This window comes from Hippopotamus amphibius, chromosome 2, assembly GCF_030028045.1.
Source record: "Hippopotamus amphibius kiboko isolate mHipAmp2 chromosome 2, mHipAmp2.hap2, whole genome shotgun sequence".
NCBI classification, from domain to species: Eukaryota; Metazoa; Chordata; class Mammalia; order Artiodactyla; family Hippopotamidae; genus Hippopotamus; species Hippopotamus amphibius.
The window spans coordinates 146415326-146429793 of NC_080187.1; the positions used below are offsets into that span (position 1 = coordinate 146415326).

The 14468-nt window shown below is 54.3% G+C and overlaps 1 protein-coding gene across 12 annotated transcripts in view; it reads right to left on the bottom strand.

Annotated features, from left to right (window-relative positions):
• Window positions 1-1300: 1300 nt before the first annotated feature.
• ZNF710 (zinc finger protein 710) overlaps window positions 1301-14468 on the bottom strand; it is a 66525-nt gene continuing 53357 nt past the window's right edge. For 10 of the 12 annotated variants that reach the window (XM_057720178.1, XM_057720175.1, XM_057720170.1 and 7 more), the window contains 3 exons: window positions 11433-12921; window positions 8565-8756; window positions 5517-8125 (listed from right to left, as the gene is read on the bottom strand). In XM_057720178.1, coding sequence (XP_057576161.1) covers window positions 7736-8125; window positions 8565-8756; window positions 11433-12893 — 2043 coding nt within the window. In that variant the 5' untranslated portion in view covers window positions 12894-12921 and the 3' untranslated portion in view covers window positions 5517-7735. Of the gene's footprint in view, window positions 3992-5516; window positions 8126-8564; window positions 8757-11432; window positions 12922-14468 lie in introns of those variants that run through there. The other 2 variants (XM_057720179.1, XM_057720168.1) reach the window with 2 other exon arrangements.

The window sequence follows — 14468 nt, forward strand, 5'->3', positions numbered from 1 at the left end:
TGAGGGGAAGGAGGCAGCTGGGGCCTAGAGGCAGAAGCCCTCCAAGGGCTGGCGGGGTCCGCCAGGGGCGCGCTGGGGCCGCAGCCGGCCTCCGTCCGGTCAGGGGGCCGCGGGGGGGTGGAGCGGGTCACCGGGCAGCAGGCCTGTGGGTTCCCTGGAATTTCCTGGCTCCATCTGCCTTCTGTATCCTCTTCTCCATTTTGAGATTGTCACTTCCCGGTAGATTCCGGTTATATTTTTATTTTTTTCTTTGTTGGTTTTACCCTTCTGAACGTCTCCAGACCTCTTTATTTGCCTGTTTCTTAGTCCTCAAAACAGGTGCCACACAGTAGCTGCCTCAGTTCTCTTCCCCACGGCTGCCTGGGGTTCAGGGCCAGGCATGTGTGTGGGGCCCCCATGTGGTCCAGGCCAGTGAGTCCTAGACTTGGGCTCTTCACCACTTCTGTGGCAAACCTTAGAAAAGTACGTTTATAAAGTTGCTATAAAGCTAAACAGAGCCAATTTAAAGGGCTATCCTTTATGCAGGCATTATATTCTACTTTTGGTGTTAAAATGTCCTGGTGAAGAGTTGCATCACCTCTTTTTTTTTTTTGGCTGTGTGGCTCGTGGGGTCTTAGTTCCCTGACCAGGATCGATCCCAGGCCCTCTGCAGTGAAAGCATGGAGTCTTAACCACTGGACCGCCAAGGGAATTCCCGAGTTGTGTCATCTTGACTTGAGAAAATAAACACTTGGCAACCCAAAGTCCACTTCCCAAATTTGGGTGGCCTCTCATGGCTACTTACACCTGGTAGCTGGGAGCCTTGGTACTTTGAGATGGGCTCCAGCTGCCCACCTCCACTGACAGCTGCCTTCTGTTCTAAGACCCCTCTTCCTCAGTAATCACGGGGCTCCCGGGGGCTGCAGGAGGAAAAGCGGGTGTGCTGGCTCTCCTGGGCCCAGCTCCTGGGGGGAAGCTCAAGATCTGCAGCCCCTTCCTCCCCATCAGTAGCAAAGGGCTGGCAGCTCCCCAGAAGGCACAGCCTCTGAAGCCCAGTCTGGCATCGGGAGCTGGCCTCTGTCCTGGTGGCCTGTTGGTGGGGAAGTGGTTTTTCTCTTCAAGTGGTGGGAATTCTGGGGCCTTGGCCTGGGCCCCTTCTTCATGGGCTTGGAGCTCTGCAGGTGGCCATTCTAGTGCAAAGGATGGTCTGGGTTTCCTCCAGGCTTCTAGAGAGAGAAGCCTTGGAGGGAGTTCCTTCCGGGGGAGGGGTGAGGACCAGGTCCCCAAGAACCATGGAAAGAAGCACTCGCAGTCACCTCACTAAAGAATATTCATTTATTTATAATTATTGCTAAGTAAACTTCTCTTTTAAACAGGAACATAAAAACACAGTAGGGCTTTGCACAAGTGGAATTTCTAAACAGTTGGTTTGTATACATGTCAAAATAAGTTAGAATGGAATTTGTCCAGGAGTTTCCAAGTCACCCGAGAGGCTGCAAGCCTCTTCTGAAAAGGTGGGCGTGGGGTGGGGGGGTGAGGACAGGAGCCTTGCCAAGACCACACCCCCAGCTCAGATTGTGGATTGTGCTGCTGCTTCGTGCTCTCAGCCCTGCCCAGGTCCAAGGCACAGGGCAGGGGGGGTGTTCAAGTATCGAACCTCGCAGAGGGCTGGTGCTGATGGCGGGGCTGGGGGAAGACAGGAGAGCCCCACCTTGGGGGCCAGACCTTCTCCCGTGGGTTTCCAAGACCAAGGCCACTGCGCTGGCAGGAAAGAGGAGGAGGAGGAGGAGGTACAGGGTTCTTTTTGGTACCAGGGGAGAAAGACGTCGTGGGAAGAGGTAGTTTGCAGGGGATGATGCTTCTGCTCAGCAGGAGAAAATGTCTTCTACAGTGACGGGGTCACTGCCACCTGAGGGTCATCATGGCGGGCACCTGGGAGGCGGGGGGGCCTCGGGATCTAGAGAGCCACACTCGGGGCAAGGCTCCCGTGAGACCCCAGCCCTCTCATTTGCTGCTTAGCGTGAACTCTAGCAGAGAAGGAAGGGGCACCTGGCTGCCTGATCCCGAGGCTGCCTTGTCCTCCCCTCCATCCTGATCTCAGCCACCCTGAGGCCTGGTTTGGTCCTTCACTAAGGATGCAGCCTGGGGGGTACCTCCTCCCCAGCTGCTCCCCGCTTCCTGGTTTCTGGACTGAAGCTGGCGGCTTCACCTCCTGCGCCTTTGGGGATGGCCCTGCCTGCTCCCCACCAGTGGAGGCCTCAGGGGGCGAGTGGGTGGAAGTCTGGGTGCCCTAGCATTCCTGAATGTGCTCCTTCACCGCCCTTGGCCCACAGTCTTCAGTTCCGGGGTAGGAGCTGGCACGGGACTGGAGCGCGGGCAGGCGAGGCGCGAACGGCAGGCCGAGCGGAGTCTGCAGCCCCTGCCCCTGCTCTGGGTGGTGCAGAGCGAGTCACCAGCTGGAGGGGCTGGGCAGGGGGCAGAGGGCCTGCCGGGCTCCGCCCCCTGCCTCTCGCCCTGGCCTCCTGCCAGCAGCTGCACCCCAGGGCCAGACCGACAGTCTCCTCCCAGCCCAAGTCCTGCCAGGGCAGGCCAGGCTGCTCTTGGTTGGGAGGCACAGAGCACACACAGCACACAAGAAAGCTTCCGCTGGGAAAAAGAAAATCATCTCCATCAGAAAAGATAATAGGTGACACAGAGTTGGAAAGAAAAAAAATAAATTACCTTCAAAATTCCCCACTTTGCTCAAAAAAAAATTACTTTTTTTCTTCTATGGTCTTCACTTTCCTTTTTAAATATGTTGCTCTTCCCGGGACCCTGCTGACTCTTGGCTGTCCCCATCCTCAACACGGATACTTACTAGACCTTAAATAAAACGTCAGCCCCCCTCCCCCCACATAGGCTGTCCTTGGCCTCCTGAGGACAGCCCCTCTTGGTCCCCAGTGACCCCATCGCCGGCCCCCTCTCTCAAGGGGCCTTCATCTGTCTTTGTTAGTGTGTGCCTGACGCAAGGCATGTCCTGGCTTTGTCGGGGGACCCTGGTGTGGTGCCCCAGTTCAAGACAGAACTGGACAACTTTGTTGAAGTCCACTTTAGGGACACCCGCTTCCAAACAGGGCAGTAAGATGGGGGGCCTCCTGGGGGTTGGCTGGAGAGGACGATAGCTGGGGGTTGGGCTACACCCCACTTTCCTAGGGCCAGGACTGGGCTGCATGCACGCCTGGCTGGAGGAGAGCGCGGGAGGCACCAGGAGGTAGAAGGCAGAGGGCCCTGCCTGGCTGTCCAGGGACAGGGTGGGGAAGGGGGCCCAGGGGCTGGTGGGGTGGGGGAGGGGGGCAGAGCTGACCAGCACAAGAGCTCAAACATCTCTAGTGGCAGGAGATGGTCCAGAGGAGAAACAGGACATGACTCAGGAGATCTCTTCCACCAGTGACAGGACCCCCGAGGAGCCATTAGGATGGCCCTGCCCAACGGGCTGCCCCACCTCTGCTGGGCCTGGAGAGACTTGAGAACCTATGCCCTTGTGACCTGTCTCCAACCGGCCCCCATCCGCATTTCTCCCGCAGCAGCAGGTCAAAGAGGCCTGGACCTGGGCCTCCTGTGTTATCCATCCTTCCCTAGAATGCCTGGGGCCTATGCCTGGTTCACAGCCGAGGCCAGTGAGTAGTACAGTCTCCATTTGGTCTAAAAGTCCCTAGTGGTGCAAATGACGGAGTGGGAGGGGAGGGCTCAGGACAGTGGGGCAGTAGCTTGTTTCTCAGCGGCAAGAGGTGCAGCCCGCAGCACATGGGTCTCCCCCCACGCCCCACGCCCTCCTTGCCCCGTCCTGGGTGGCCTGGCCTGTGCTATAGCACGTTGTAATAGGCCATCTCTTTCATGGCCTGTTCAGTAAGGACACTGGCCTCGGCGCTGCCGTCCACACCGGCGTAGGCGTAGGCGTTCTCCTCGAAGTCCTCCATCTCCTGCTGGCTGTCAAGCTCAGAGGGATCCGTGCCCGTCAGCTCCATCATGGGGTCTGCAAGAGAGCGCACAGTTAGGCCTGGATGCTGTGTGTGGGAAGAGCCAGCCACTCCCCCATAGGAAGCAGAACTAAAGAAGTCATTCCCAGTCACTGCTTCCAGAAGACTCAGCTGCCTCCTCTGCCCTCCTGCTCTGCGAGGCCTGTGACTCCTCAAAGGTGTGCCGAGTGGGTACAGGCCTGGACTTGAACCCTTGGGGTCATGCCTCTCTCGTACCTCCTAAGTCACTAAGCCCTTATTTATTCTTTGCAACATTATTCATTAGTCCCCTTTGCCATATGAAAGCCTCCTGCGCTATATCATGTCTGCAACGCCACTCATTTGACAACTACTGTATGCCAGGCACTTCACATACATCACTCATGAATGCTCACAGTAGCCCTATTTAGGAGATCAAAAGGAAGTTCAGAGAGGTTAATCAACTTGCCAAAGGGCACCCAGCAAGTGCTGTTGTTTTGATCCAGTGTGTTTTGACCCTACCTCAAATGGCTAGAAGGAGCTGTTTCTCCTTTGACCTCTGCCAGTTCTACCCAGTGGTATCGTCAGGCCTGGCTCTCCAAGGCCAAACACTCAAGGTAGGTTAACAAAGATGATGTGATAAAAACTCTAAGAGGCCTCTTGTAACGTTATCAAATTGAAATCTTTTATAAAGGTCTTACTGTTGGAACAAAAGCCAGATAGAAAACAACACAGGGGAGGCCTGGGTGGCGCTGCCCTCCAATGAGTTATGGAGAGAGGGAGGCCCAGGGTGTAACCTGGGGACACTGGGAGGCTTGCTGGCAGGGACTGTGGCTGAGCCCCAGTGTGCATCCTGCCCCGTCCACCTAGGAGGTGTGATGTGTTTGGGGAGAAACGGACCACAGCCCAGGGGCAGCCGTGATGTGTCTAAGGCAGGGTTTTCAACCTTGGCTTTATTAACATCTTGGGCCATAATTCTTTGTTGTGGGGGACTGTCCTGTGCATTGTAGGGTGTTTCGCAGCATCCCTGGCCTCTACCAGCTAGAAGCCAGGAGCATTGCCCCCATCGTGACAACCAAATGTCTCTAGACGTGGCCAAATGTCCCCTGGGGCAAAGTCACCTCCAGTTAAAAACCACTGGTCCAAGGGTAATCCCATTCCTTGCCAATGAGTGGCTCAGGATTGGGGGTGGGACCCAATAATGGCCAATGAATCATGAGGAAAGGCCTGCTAGTGAGTTCTTAGAATGTTCTCGTCAGTTTCACAGAGCAAAGGAGAGCAGGCTCTTACTCTTCCAGAGGAAGTGAACAGGAAGCATATTTGCCCTAAAGGCCAGTGGCAGCTATTTTGTGACCAGGAGGAAAACCACAGCTAATTCTGTGGACAGAGAGAGGGAGCCTCACCCTGTCATTGTTGAGGGGCTGAATCAGCCAACTTTGAAGATAGTCTGGACTGCAAGCCGTTTCTTATTTCCTTATTGTTTAAACCAGTCTGAATGGGGTGTCTGTTACTTGTGCCCATAGCATCTGACATAGTGTAAGTCTTTCTGACTTTATAAAATGAAGCCAACTGTACCAAACTTTTTTTTTTTTTTTTTTTGACTGCACCTTGTGGCTTGTGGGATCTTAGTTCTCTGACCAGGGATCAAACCTAGGCTCTCAGCAGTGAGACTGAGGAGTCCTAACCACTGGACAACCAGGGAATTCCCTCAGCTGTACCAAATCTTATAGCCCCTAGGTTCTTTCATCCTCAAATGCTAGTGCCACACCTTCATATCATATAGTTGATTAAAAACAAGCTAAATAAATACCCTGGGAAAATTTCTATCTCTGGGTCTCTGTTATCGTCCCAGCCACCCTTTATTAACTCTATTTGGCTTGTCTCGTTGGCCCCAGGGAATACTCTGTACCATTTTTTTACAAAGATGTTGATCTAGCTCCTAAATTACAGTCCTATAGTTTATTTGGTGGTTCCATCTAGAATGTAAGCTGCTTTCCTCCTGCACAAACATCAAGTCCGAGCTTTTCAGACCAAGCTTATGTGTGAGTGGGGGGCAGACTTGAGCCCCAACCATTCTGGTGCCAATCCCTGCTTTACTTTCTGTCATCTGGTACAATCAGGAACAAAGCAACCCTATGGATCCCTGGTTACTGACCTCAGATGGAAAGAGCTTACGCCTTAACCACTCCCTAAGCGCGAGGTGCGGAGGAACCGCTACTTCCAAAAGGACCAGTCCTGCTCTGGTCCCCCCGGTGGGTTCGCTACCTGGCAGTTCCACTAGAGTACTGGCTCTCACACTCTACTAAGCATAGAATTACCTTAGGTGCTTGAAAAAAAAAAATCTGGATCCTGGGCCACATGCCAGGTCAATTACATTCGAATCTCTGTGGTTGAGGCTCAGGCATCCGCATTTTAAAAACTCTCCAAGTGATTCCAAAGCACAGCCAGGTTTGAGACAGTTCTCTAGAGTCTAGATTAGAGGCTCTCAAAGTGAGGTTCCTGACCCAGCAGCTCCGGGTTGACTTGCGGAACTTGCTGGGAATGCAGATGATCCGACCCCACACCAGACCGACAGAATCAGAAGCTCTGGGGGTGGCACCCAGCAATTTAACAAGCCTTGAGTGATTCTCATGCTCCCTCGCTCAAGTTTGAAAACCATCACTTTGTTCCACGCATCTCAGACTTGCCAGTGTATCCATATCACCTGGGGATCCTGGAAATGCAGCTCCTGATTCAGCAGGTCAGGGGTGGGGCAGAGTCTGTAGTTCTAGCAAGATCCCAGGTGATGCCAATACTGCTGGTCCTAAAACCTCATTTTGAGTAAGAAGGGGCTACAGAGCATCTATATGCAGCCAATAGCGTTTCATCCTCACCCAGAAGAATGAAAAACTGACGATGCCTGTTTCTGCCAGAAAACCCCAGGCCATTCACTGCTCCAAGACGAAATCAGGGTTACTGCCGCCACCTCCCAGCATCTGATTGACTCCTAGTGAGTAATCTCACATGGCAACTCGACTCACCCAGTGATTGTTGGGGCACGTTCCCAGTTAGTCTCGGAAGGAGCACCAGAAAGTCAAATAGCTCCAGACTATACCAGGCACTTTCCTGAAGTACGGCTGGCTTCTCACTCCTGTAGAATCTCTAAAGTGCCTCCTCCCCATGAGAGGCAAGAGGAAGGAAAGTTCTTCCACTACGGATCAGTGTTAAGGGGAGAGCCAATGAAACCTCCACCAACTGCAGAGGTAAGGACACTTTTCCTGAGTACGTGGGCTCATTCTTTTTGGCAGGCACTATGAAGAGTGTGACTGATTGTATTACCCTTTTTGGCTTGGCAACTGGGAAGCTCCGGGCTCCCCTCTGGATGCCCATAGGACCTCTCGTGGTGTACTTGGGGTTGTGACCTCACCTGGCTCTCCCTTATCTTTCCAGTTGCCATTTTCCCTTTTGTTACCTTCTTTCCCATCTTTTCCTTTCTTTTCTTTTTTTTTTGCTGTGCCACGTGGCATGTGGGATCTTTGTTCCCCAACCAGGGATCAAACCTGCACCCCTTGCAGTGGAAGTGTGGAGTTTCAACCACGGGACCATCAGGGAAGTCCCTCCCATCCATTTTTTTAAAAAATGTCATCTCTCAGTAATGATCTTGCATGAGTTACCTAACTTCTCTGTCCCTCAATGTCTGCATCTGTAAAATGGCAATAATAACAGAGTCAACCTCACTGTGAGGGTCACATGAGTTAATAAAGGCCTAGCACACAGCACTCAACAAATATTTTTATTATTGTTTACGTGAGCCCACGTAAGTCCTCTGAAGAATACATAAGTATCCCATTGTTATCACCATGATGGCCCTCCAGGGTGCCCCCTCTCCAGACCTGAGCCCACCCCAACGAGGTCTCGGGCCTGGCCAGCCTCCCCACTCCCCTCACTGGACAGGAGGCTCCGGAGTGTGCCAGGACAGTACTGCTCCTGCGCCGTGCGCTGCATGTGGCCCACCCACCTTGGCTGTCCAGGCCGATGTCCATGACGCCGTGCTTGACCTTCATGTGCCGGCTCAGGTTGCCCTTGAGGTTAAACTTGCTGGAGCAGTAGGGGCACTTGAAGGGCTTGCTGCCCGCGTGCAGGTGCATGTGGCCCAGCAGGTTGTACATGCGGTTGAAGGACTTCCCGCACACCTGGAACACACCCATGTGGCCCCATCAGCCCGGAAGCCCGCCCTCCTCGGACCGCCCCCCCCACTCCCATCTCTACGGCTGGGCCAGCATCCCATCCGCTGTGGACAGCACTCGCTTTGTCCTTTCCTATGTGACCCCAGAGGCTGAGGACTTTGCCACTTCCTGCTGGTCACGGTTCCTGTGCACCTGCCCCGCACTCCCTGAGCTGAAGCTGTCAGAAACCCAGGGCTCGGATCTCTGAGTGCGCTGACTCGGGCTCTTTCCCTGCGGCTGCACCGTGACTTTCACCCCCTCCCCCAGCTCTCAAAAAACAACTTCAGCAGCTTGCAGGACCTGAACCCCCACCACCCACCGCTTGCCCACATTGGGACCCGGCTGCTGCTGTCATGCTGAGGCCGCTTGTGGGGAAGTCCCACCTCGGGGCCCGGAGGCCTGGTACCTTGCATTTGAATGGCTTCACGGGCGAGTGTACAATCATGTGGGTCTTGAGGGTCTGCTTCTGCACGAAGGTCTTGAAGCAGATGTGGCACTGGTAGGGCCGGACGCTGGTGTGGATCAGCATGTGCCGCTTCATGTTTGCCTGCAGGGTGAACTCCCGGCCACACACCTCGCACTTGAACTCCTTCACGCCCTGTGGGGGGTGGGAGCGATGGTCAGGACCACACAATGGACACAGGCTCTGGAAGTGTGTGTGTGGGGTCAGAGCTTCTGGGAAATAACTTCCTGGGGATGTTCCGAACAGAGGCCACTTGCTTGAAATGCCTGGGAGAATGTCGGGGCAGAATCACTTACTCTGGGAAGCCTTCCAGTGATAGGCAGAGATTGGCTGGGTCTTATGGTTCTAACCCTCACACCTGCCGTCTCCTGCCCAATAGGGCAGGTGGATCTGTAAGTTTGTACCAGTGCACCGAGGCAAGCATGTTCGTTCGTTCATCAACCATTTACCAGGCACCTGCGATAAGCCAGTCTCGCATCAGGCACCAGGGGCCTGTGGCCAAGAAGACACAGCCTTAGCCTGGGGGCCTGGATGGCTTCCTGGGATCAAGATGCATGTATGTTTTTCACCTCAGTGCTGTCTCAGTGGTGTTTTTGGTTCACAGACCCCTTTGAGAATACAATTAAAGGTATGGGCACCCCAGGAAAAGTGACACTCAGGTCTTCAAAGAATTTAAAGAGTTCTCAAACCTCGGGGCCCACTCACAACCCCTGAGAGTGTATTACAAACTTCTCCAGTGATAAGAACCACCTGTAGTTCTTGCTGAACATACAGCCTCTCGGCCCCTCCCTGGAGATTCTGGGTCAGTGGGCCCTGGAATTTTTAATCCCAACAGGTTGCCCAGGTGATTCTCCTCACTGATGAACTTCAGGACACTCAGCCCCAGGAAACAAAGATTCCAAGGGAAAACTCTCTGGTTTGGATGGTCAGCATGCTTTTCCATGGTCTAGAGGCGAGCCCCCAGAGCACGACAGGGTGCTGTGTGCCCAGAAGGGCCAATGTATTGTCTGGGGAGGAAAGTGAGGACAAAAGTTGGGAGCTGATCTCTTTCCTAGAACCTCAGTCATTTAGTAGAACTCCAATAGCACAGACATTTCTGTGGTCACAGCTGCTGTCCCAACCGCTTGTTTGGTACAAAGTTTCATGCTATAATTTAACGGTTCCCATGTCTGCTTCTTTCAGCAGACGGGGGCTGTGTCTCCTGTCTTGTATGTGACGTTGATGCGTATGACCACCAGGGGGCCCTGCCCTTTGGGAGCGGACACATGATGTGCGCATTGCATAAACTGAGGCTGGTAGTGAGAATGTTTTCAGTGTAATCAGCCTTTGATTTTTGCTTTCCCCTTTTCTTCATGGTATTATTTCTCTTTTAACACGTTGTGGACTTGTGGGGATTTTTAAGTCCCCTAGTAGAGAAGAAAGACGGCAAATGCATAGCACAGGTGCTTGCCGCTCTGCCCTCTCACCCCCCAACCCCCCGCAGGCATAAATAATCAATCCTTTGGTTTTACAGCTGAGCCCAGACTCAGCTTCAGAATCCTTCTTAACATTACACTCTAGGTAGCTACAGCAACTGAATGGAGGAGCACCTGCAACGAAACCTACGAATCCTTTCTGCTCCAGCAGAAAGTTCCCAGGGCTGGGGAAGGCTGGATTCTCAGCCTGGCAGCTTGTTTCTCCCGTACTCACTGCAGTGTCCACTGTGCGAGACAAGGACACGCATGTGACCTGGAGCATCTCTAAGGCCGGAGAGTGGAAGCTCTATGCACCCTCAGCTTCAAAGTGTGAAGATGGTTGGGTGTGGGGTGGAAACCATGGGGCAGGACCCGTGCCTGAGTGGGACTACGGGACCTGAGAGGCCTCACCCCCTTGTCTGTACGTTAGGGCCTCTCAGAGAAGGTGATGTTGGCTGAAAGGCAGGGTGGCCAATGGCCTGAAGGGAGAGAGAGGAAGGAAGGGGAGAACGGGTCAAGGTTTTGTCTGGGGACACAGGGGATAAGGACAGTGTTGCTCTGCCTTCTGTCCCCACAAGCCACTCTGCCTCATTTTGTCATATTCTAGAACGGACTGTACTTCTCCATAACAAATATTTTCCCTTGCATCTATTCCCTTTTAAAATGAAATACCTGTAGCATCTCCCTAAAGGGAAGACACAGCTTTTGATAGACTCGTGTAATTATGAGGAGCAAAGGAAGCCCTCTGTGCTTCTGACCATCTCATCCACCTCCCCGTGGCACCCTGGCCTCGGTCCTCCCAACCACGAGACAGAGAATCAGCGATTCTCCAACTGTGCTCCTGGGGTCCCGCAAGGATTCCGCAAACATTTCAGTTAAAAAGTTTTAAAATGAGTCAAGTTTTACTATTTGAAACACTGATTTCAATTACATTTTTTTCTAACACTCATCAAAATAAATATAACTACAAATATAAGAAACATTCACCACTGATACTTCCCTGGTGGTCCGGTGGCTAAGACTTTGCCTGCCAATGCAGGGGGCTCAGGTTCCATCCCTAGTCAGGGAGCTAAGATCCCACATGCCTTGTGGCCAAAAAACCAAAACATAAAATAGAAGCAACACTGTAACAAATTCAATAGAAAAAAAAAGGTCCACATTAAAAAAAAAATCTTAAAGAGAAAAAAAAGAAACGTTCACCAGCTAAATCACCTCATCAGGCACTTTGGGAAGCAATGGATGAAAGCACGGCAGGGGCAGAGGGCAGAGCCTCAGACCTGGGTCCAAGCCCCAGGGGGACGTGAGGGGAGGTGAGGGGAGGTGAGCAGAGGTGAGGGGAGGCGCGTGGCGTCCTTACCTTGTGGGTGAGCGAGTGCTGCTTGAGGTGGTGGATCTGGCTGAACTCCATGCCACACTCGGTGCACACGAAGGGCCGCACGTTCTGGTGCTTGAGCATGTGGTTCTGCAGCTGGCTGCGGTAGTGGAAGGACTTGTCACACTCGAGGCACTGGTAGAGGGTGGGGCCCTGGTGGGAGGCCAGGTGGCGCTTGAGCTGGGTCAGGGTGGAGAAGTCCAGGCCGCACTCGACGCAGACGTGGCAGCGGCCGCTCTCGTGCTTCACCTCGTGGGCCTTGAGCTCACTGGGGTAGGCGAAGCCGCGGCCACAGAAGTGGCAGCTGTAGGGCTTGACCTCCGAGTGCAGCAGCATGTGGCGCTTGAGGTGGCTGGTCTGCGTGAAGGCCTTCTGGCACACCTGGCACTTGTGCGGGCGGGTTCCCTGGTGCGTCAGCAGGTGCGTCTGCAAGTGGCTGGGCTGCTTGAAGAGCTTGCTGCAGTGCGGGCACGAGTGCGGCTTGATGCCGTTGTGGCCCAGGATGTGCGTCACCAGGTTGTACTTGGACGTGTAGGACTTCTCGCACATGCGGCACTGCCAGCGCTTCTGGCGGTCGCCTGCCTCCACCAGGTACGAGTCGTCGATCTGCACGTTGATGTCCAGCCGATCTAGCTGGGCCTTCTTGTGGCGTTCCACCGTCGAGCCGGCCGCGTCGGCCTCGCACTCGCCTGCCTCCTGCCACACGAAGCCCTGCTCCGGCTTCACGGGCTCCGGGGACTCCATGGTGGGGGCCTCGGGGTCGCTCAGGGGGGCCAGGTGCGGGGGCTCAAAGCCACACTCTGCGGGCAGGGCCTCCGGCCCGGGCAGCGCCATGCTGGGCTCGGGGAAGCCGTCCCGGGCCGGCTCGGGGAAGTGGGGGTCGAAGGGGGCTACGTCCAGCTCTGGTCGTGGGGCTCGGGGCAGGTGCCGCAGCGTCCGGGGCTTGCGGCTGAAGACGCTGAGGTCGATCATCTTGACGGCACTGCTCTGCACCAGGGCCTCGCAGCCGCCACTGGCCACCTCGGTGGGGGCCTCCGCTGGGCCCGCATCCTTGGCATCGCCGGGCACAGACACCTCATAGACCTCCTGCTCCTCCTCCTCCTCCACCTTTTCAAACTTGACCTTGGGCACCAGGCGCACGGGCGGCCGCGTCTTCCGCCGGGTGTGCTTCTCGAAGGCCGCTTCTACCTCCAGCACCTCCTCCTCTGCCGGCTCCTCCAGGGCCCGCCCATTGCAGGCCAGCTGGTAGACGTCGGGGCCCGGGGGCCGGGCCTCCCCCATGGCTGCCCCGGACAGCTCCGGGCCCAGGTCCGGGTAGAAGGCTTCGGCGCTTATGGTGGCTCCAAAGAGCTCATTTTCCGAGACCAGGCCCAGCACGGCGGCCTGAGCCAAGGACAGCACCACCACGGCGTCCGTCTGTGTCCCTGAGTCCATGAAGCCCTCCATCCCGTGGCGGCTGGCTAGGAGGGCATCGCTGCAGGAGAAGGGAATATTAGCACTGTCGGCTCAATGCTGCACAGACAGACAACAGACAGACACACACTCAGCAAGGGCTTGGCCAATTTTGGGTGTGTCTGTCCCTGACGTCTTTCTATTCCTGCCTTGGGAACAGGACACACTTGTAATTATGGGGAGCAATGACACCCTCTGTGTATCTGATCATCTCCATGTCCTCCATCTCCAGGTGGGATCCTGGGTAAGCCCTGCCCCCTTGCTGGCCTCAGTCTTCCCATCTGTGAAACAGGGAGGCTGGATTTCCTCAGTGGTTCTCAAACTATGTTCTGCACATCCTCTGGGAGTTCCACAAAAAATTGGATCCAAAATTGCAAACAAATAAAGATTGCTATTTTAAAAACCAATTTTTTAAAACCCATCTACTCAAATGTAATATATCTTGTTCCCACACGTTCAGTAGACCCACTGGCTTTGTTGCCAAGGTATAATTAATTTTGCACAGACCTTGAAACTGTACAGTGAGGTGTTAAACAACTGTCACCATTTGTAACGGCTTGGCCGTGTGAATGCGGCGTTTTGGTTGTTTTTTTTTAAAAAATATATTGGGTAAAAACAAGGTAACACACAAAAATAAATTAGGTGCTGAGGCCAATCTCAGACAGCAGCTACCGCCTGTCATCCCTGATGCTAAATGACTATGCCTATCACAATAGGTCATTGTTCTTGATTAGCTGAATGTTAGGCATTTAAATACCTAAATTTATACCAATTAAAATATAGCTTGTGTCTGATTTGTACATTGGAATTCCATGTAAGATGTGATTTAAAAGAAGGGCTCCGTGACGGCTACCAAGGTTGAGAAAACTGGCTGAAATGAATGCTAAAACTGGCTTCCAGGTTCACAGCCACACTCGCTGATCAAACAGGTGTTTCTAAAAAAGCCAATGAGCCCACCTGTCTGGGTACAAACCCCCACTGCATTGGCTTCCTGCCTTCCTAGGGGCCCCAGGTGCACCAGTGCCTCTGTGCAGCCTGGCCATTGCACAGCGATTCTCCCACCAGGGTGCCCTTTCCCCAACCCCGCTGAGCTCTTGGCTCCTCCCACCAGCCCCCTAGGCTTCCCTCAAATTCCCCCTGTTCCTGGGGCTTCCCAGCCCTCCCCGTCGGCCCGGATGTGGGAGGGCCTCCTCCCTGGCCTGGGATACTCATCAGATTGTACCCCGCCCCCTGGCTCAGGGCCCAGCACAGCATGTCAGAGGCGCTCCATAAGGAAGGTGAAAGAAAGACAGGACTGGGGTGGCTCCTGCCTGCCTCTCCGGCTCTCCTCCCAGGGCCAGGGTCAGGTGCATGGCCAGTGGCGGCCCTTCCACAGGAAACCGGCTCCGGGCTGGCTTGTGTCTCCCTCCCCCAACAGGCCGGAGAAGCTTCCCCTTCCTGAAGCTGGCTAAAAATAAAATACCCCAGAGAGGAATTTAGCCTCCTTGAAATGGACACTAAAGATTAAACTATTAAGCTTAAAGCAGGGCTCTTGTGGAAGGGGTCAGGTGGAAGGAGACCTCTGGGTCC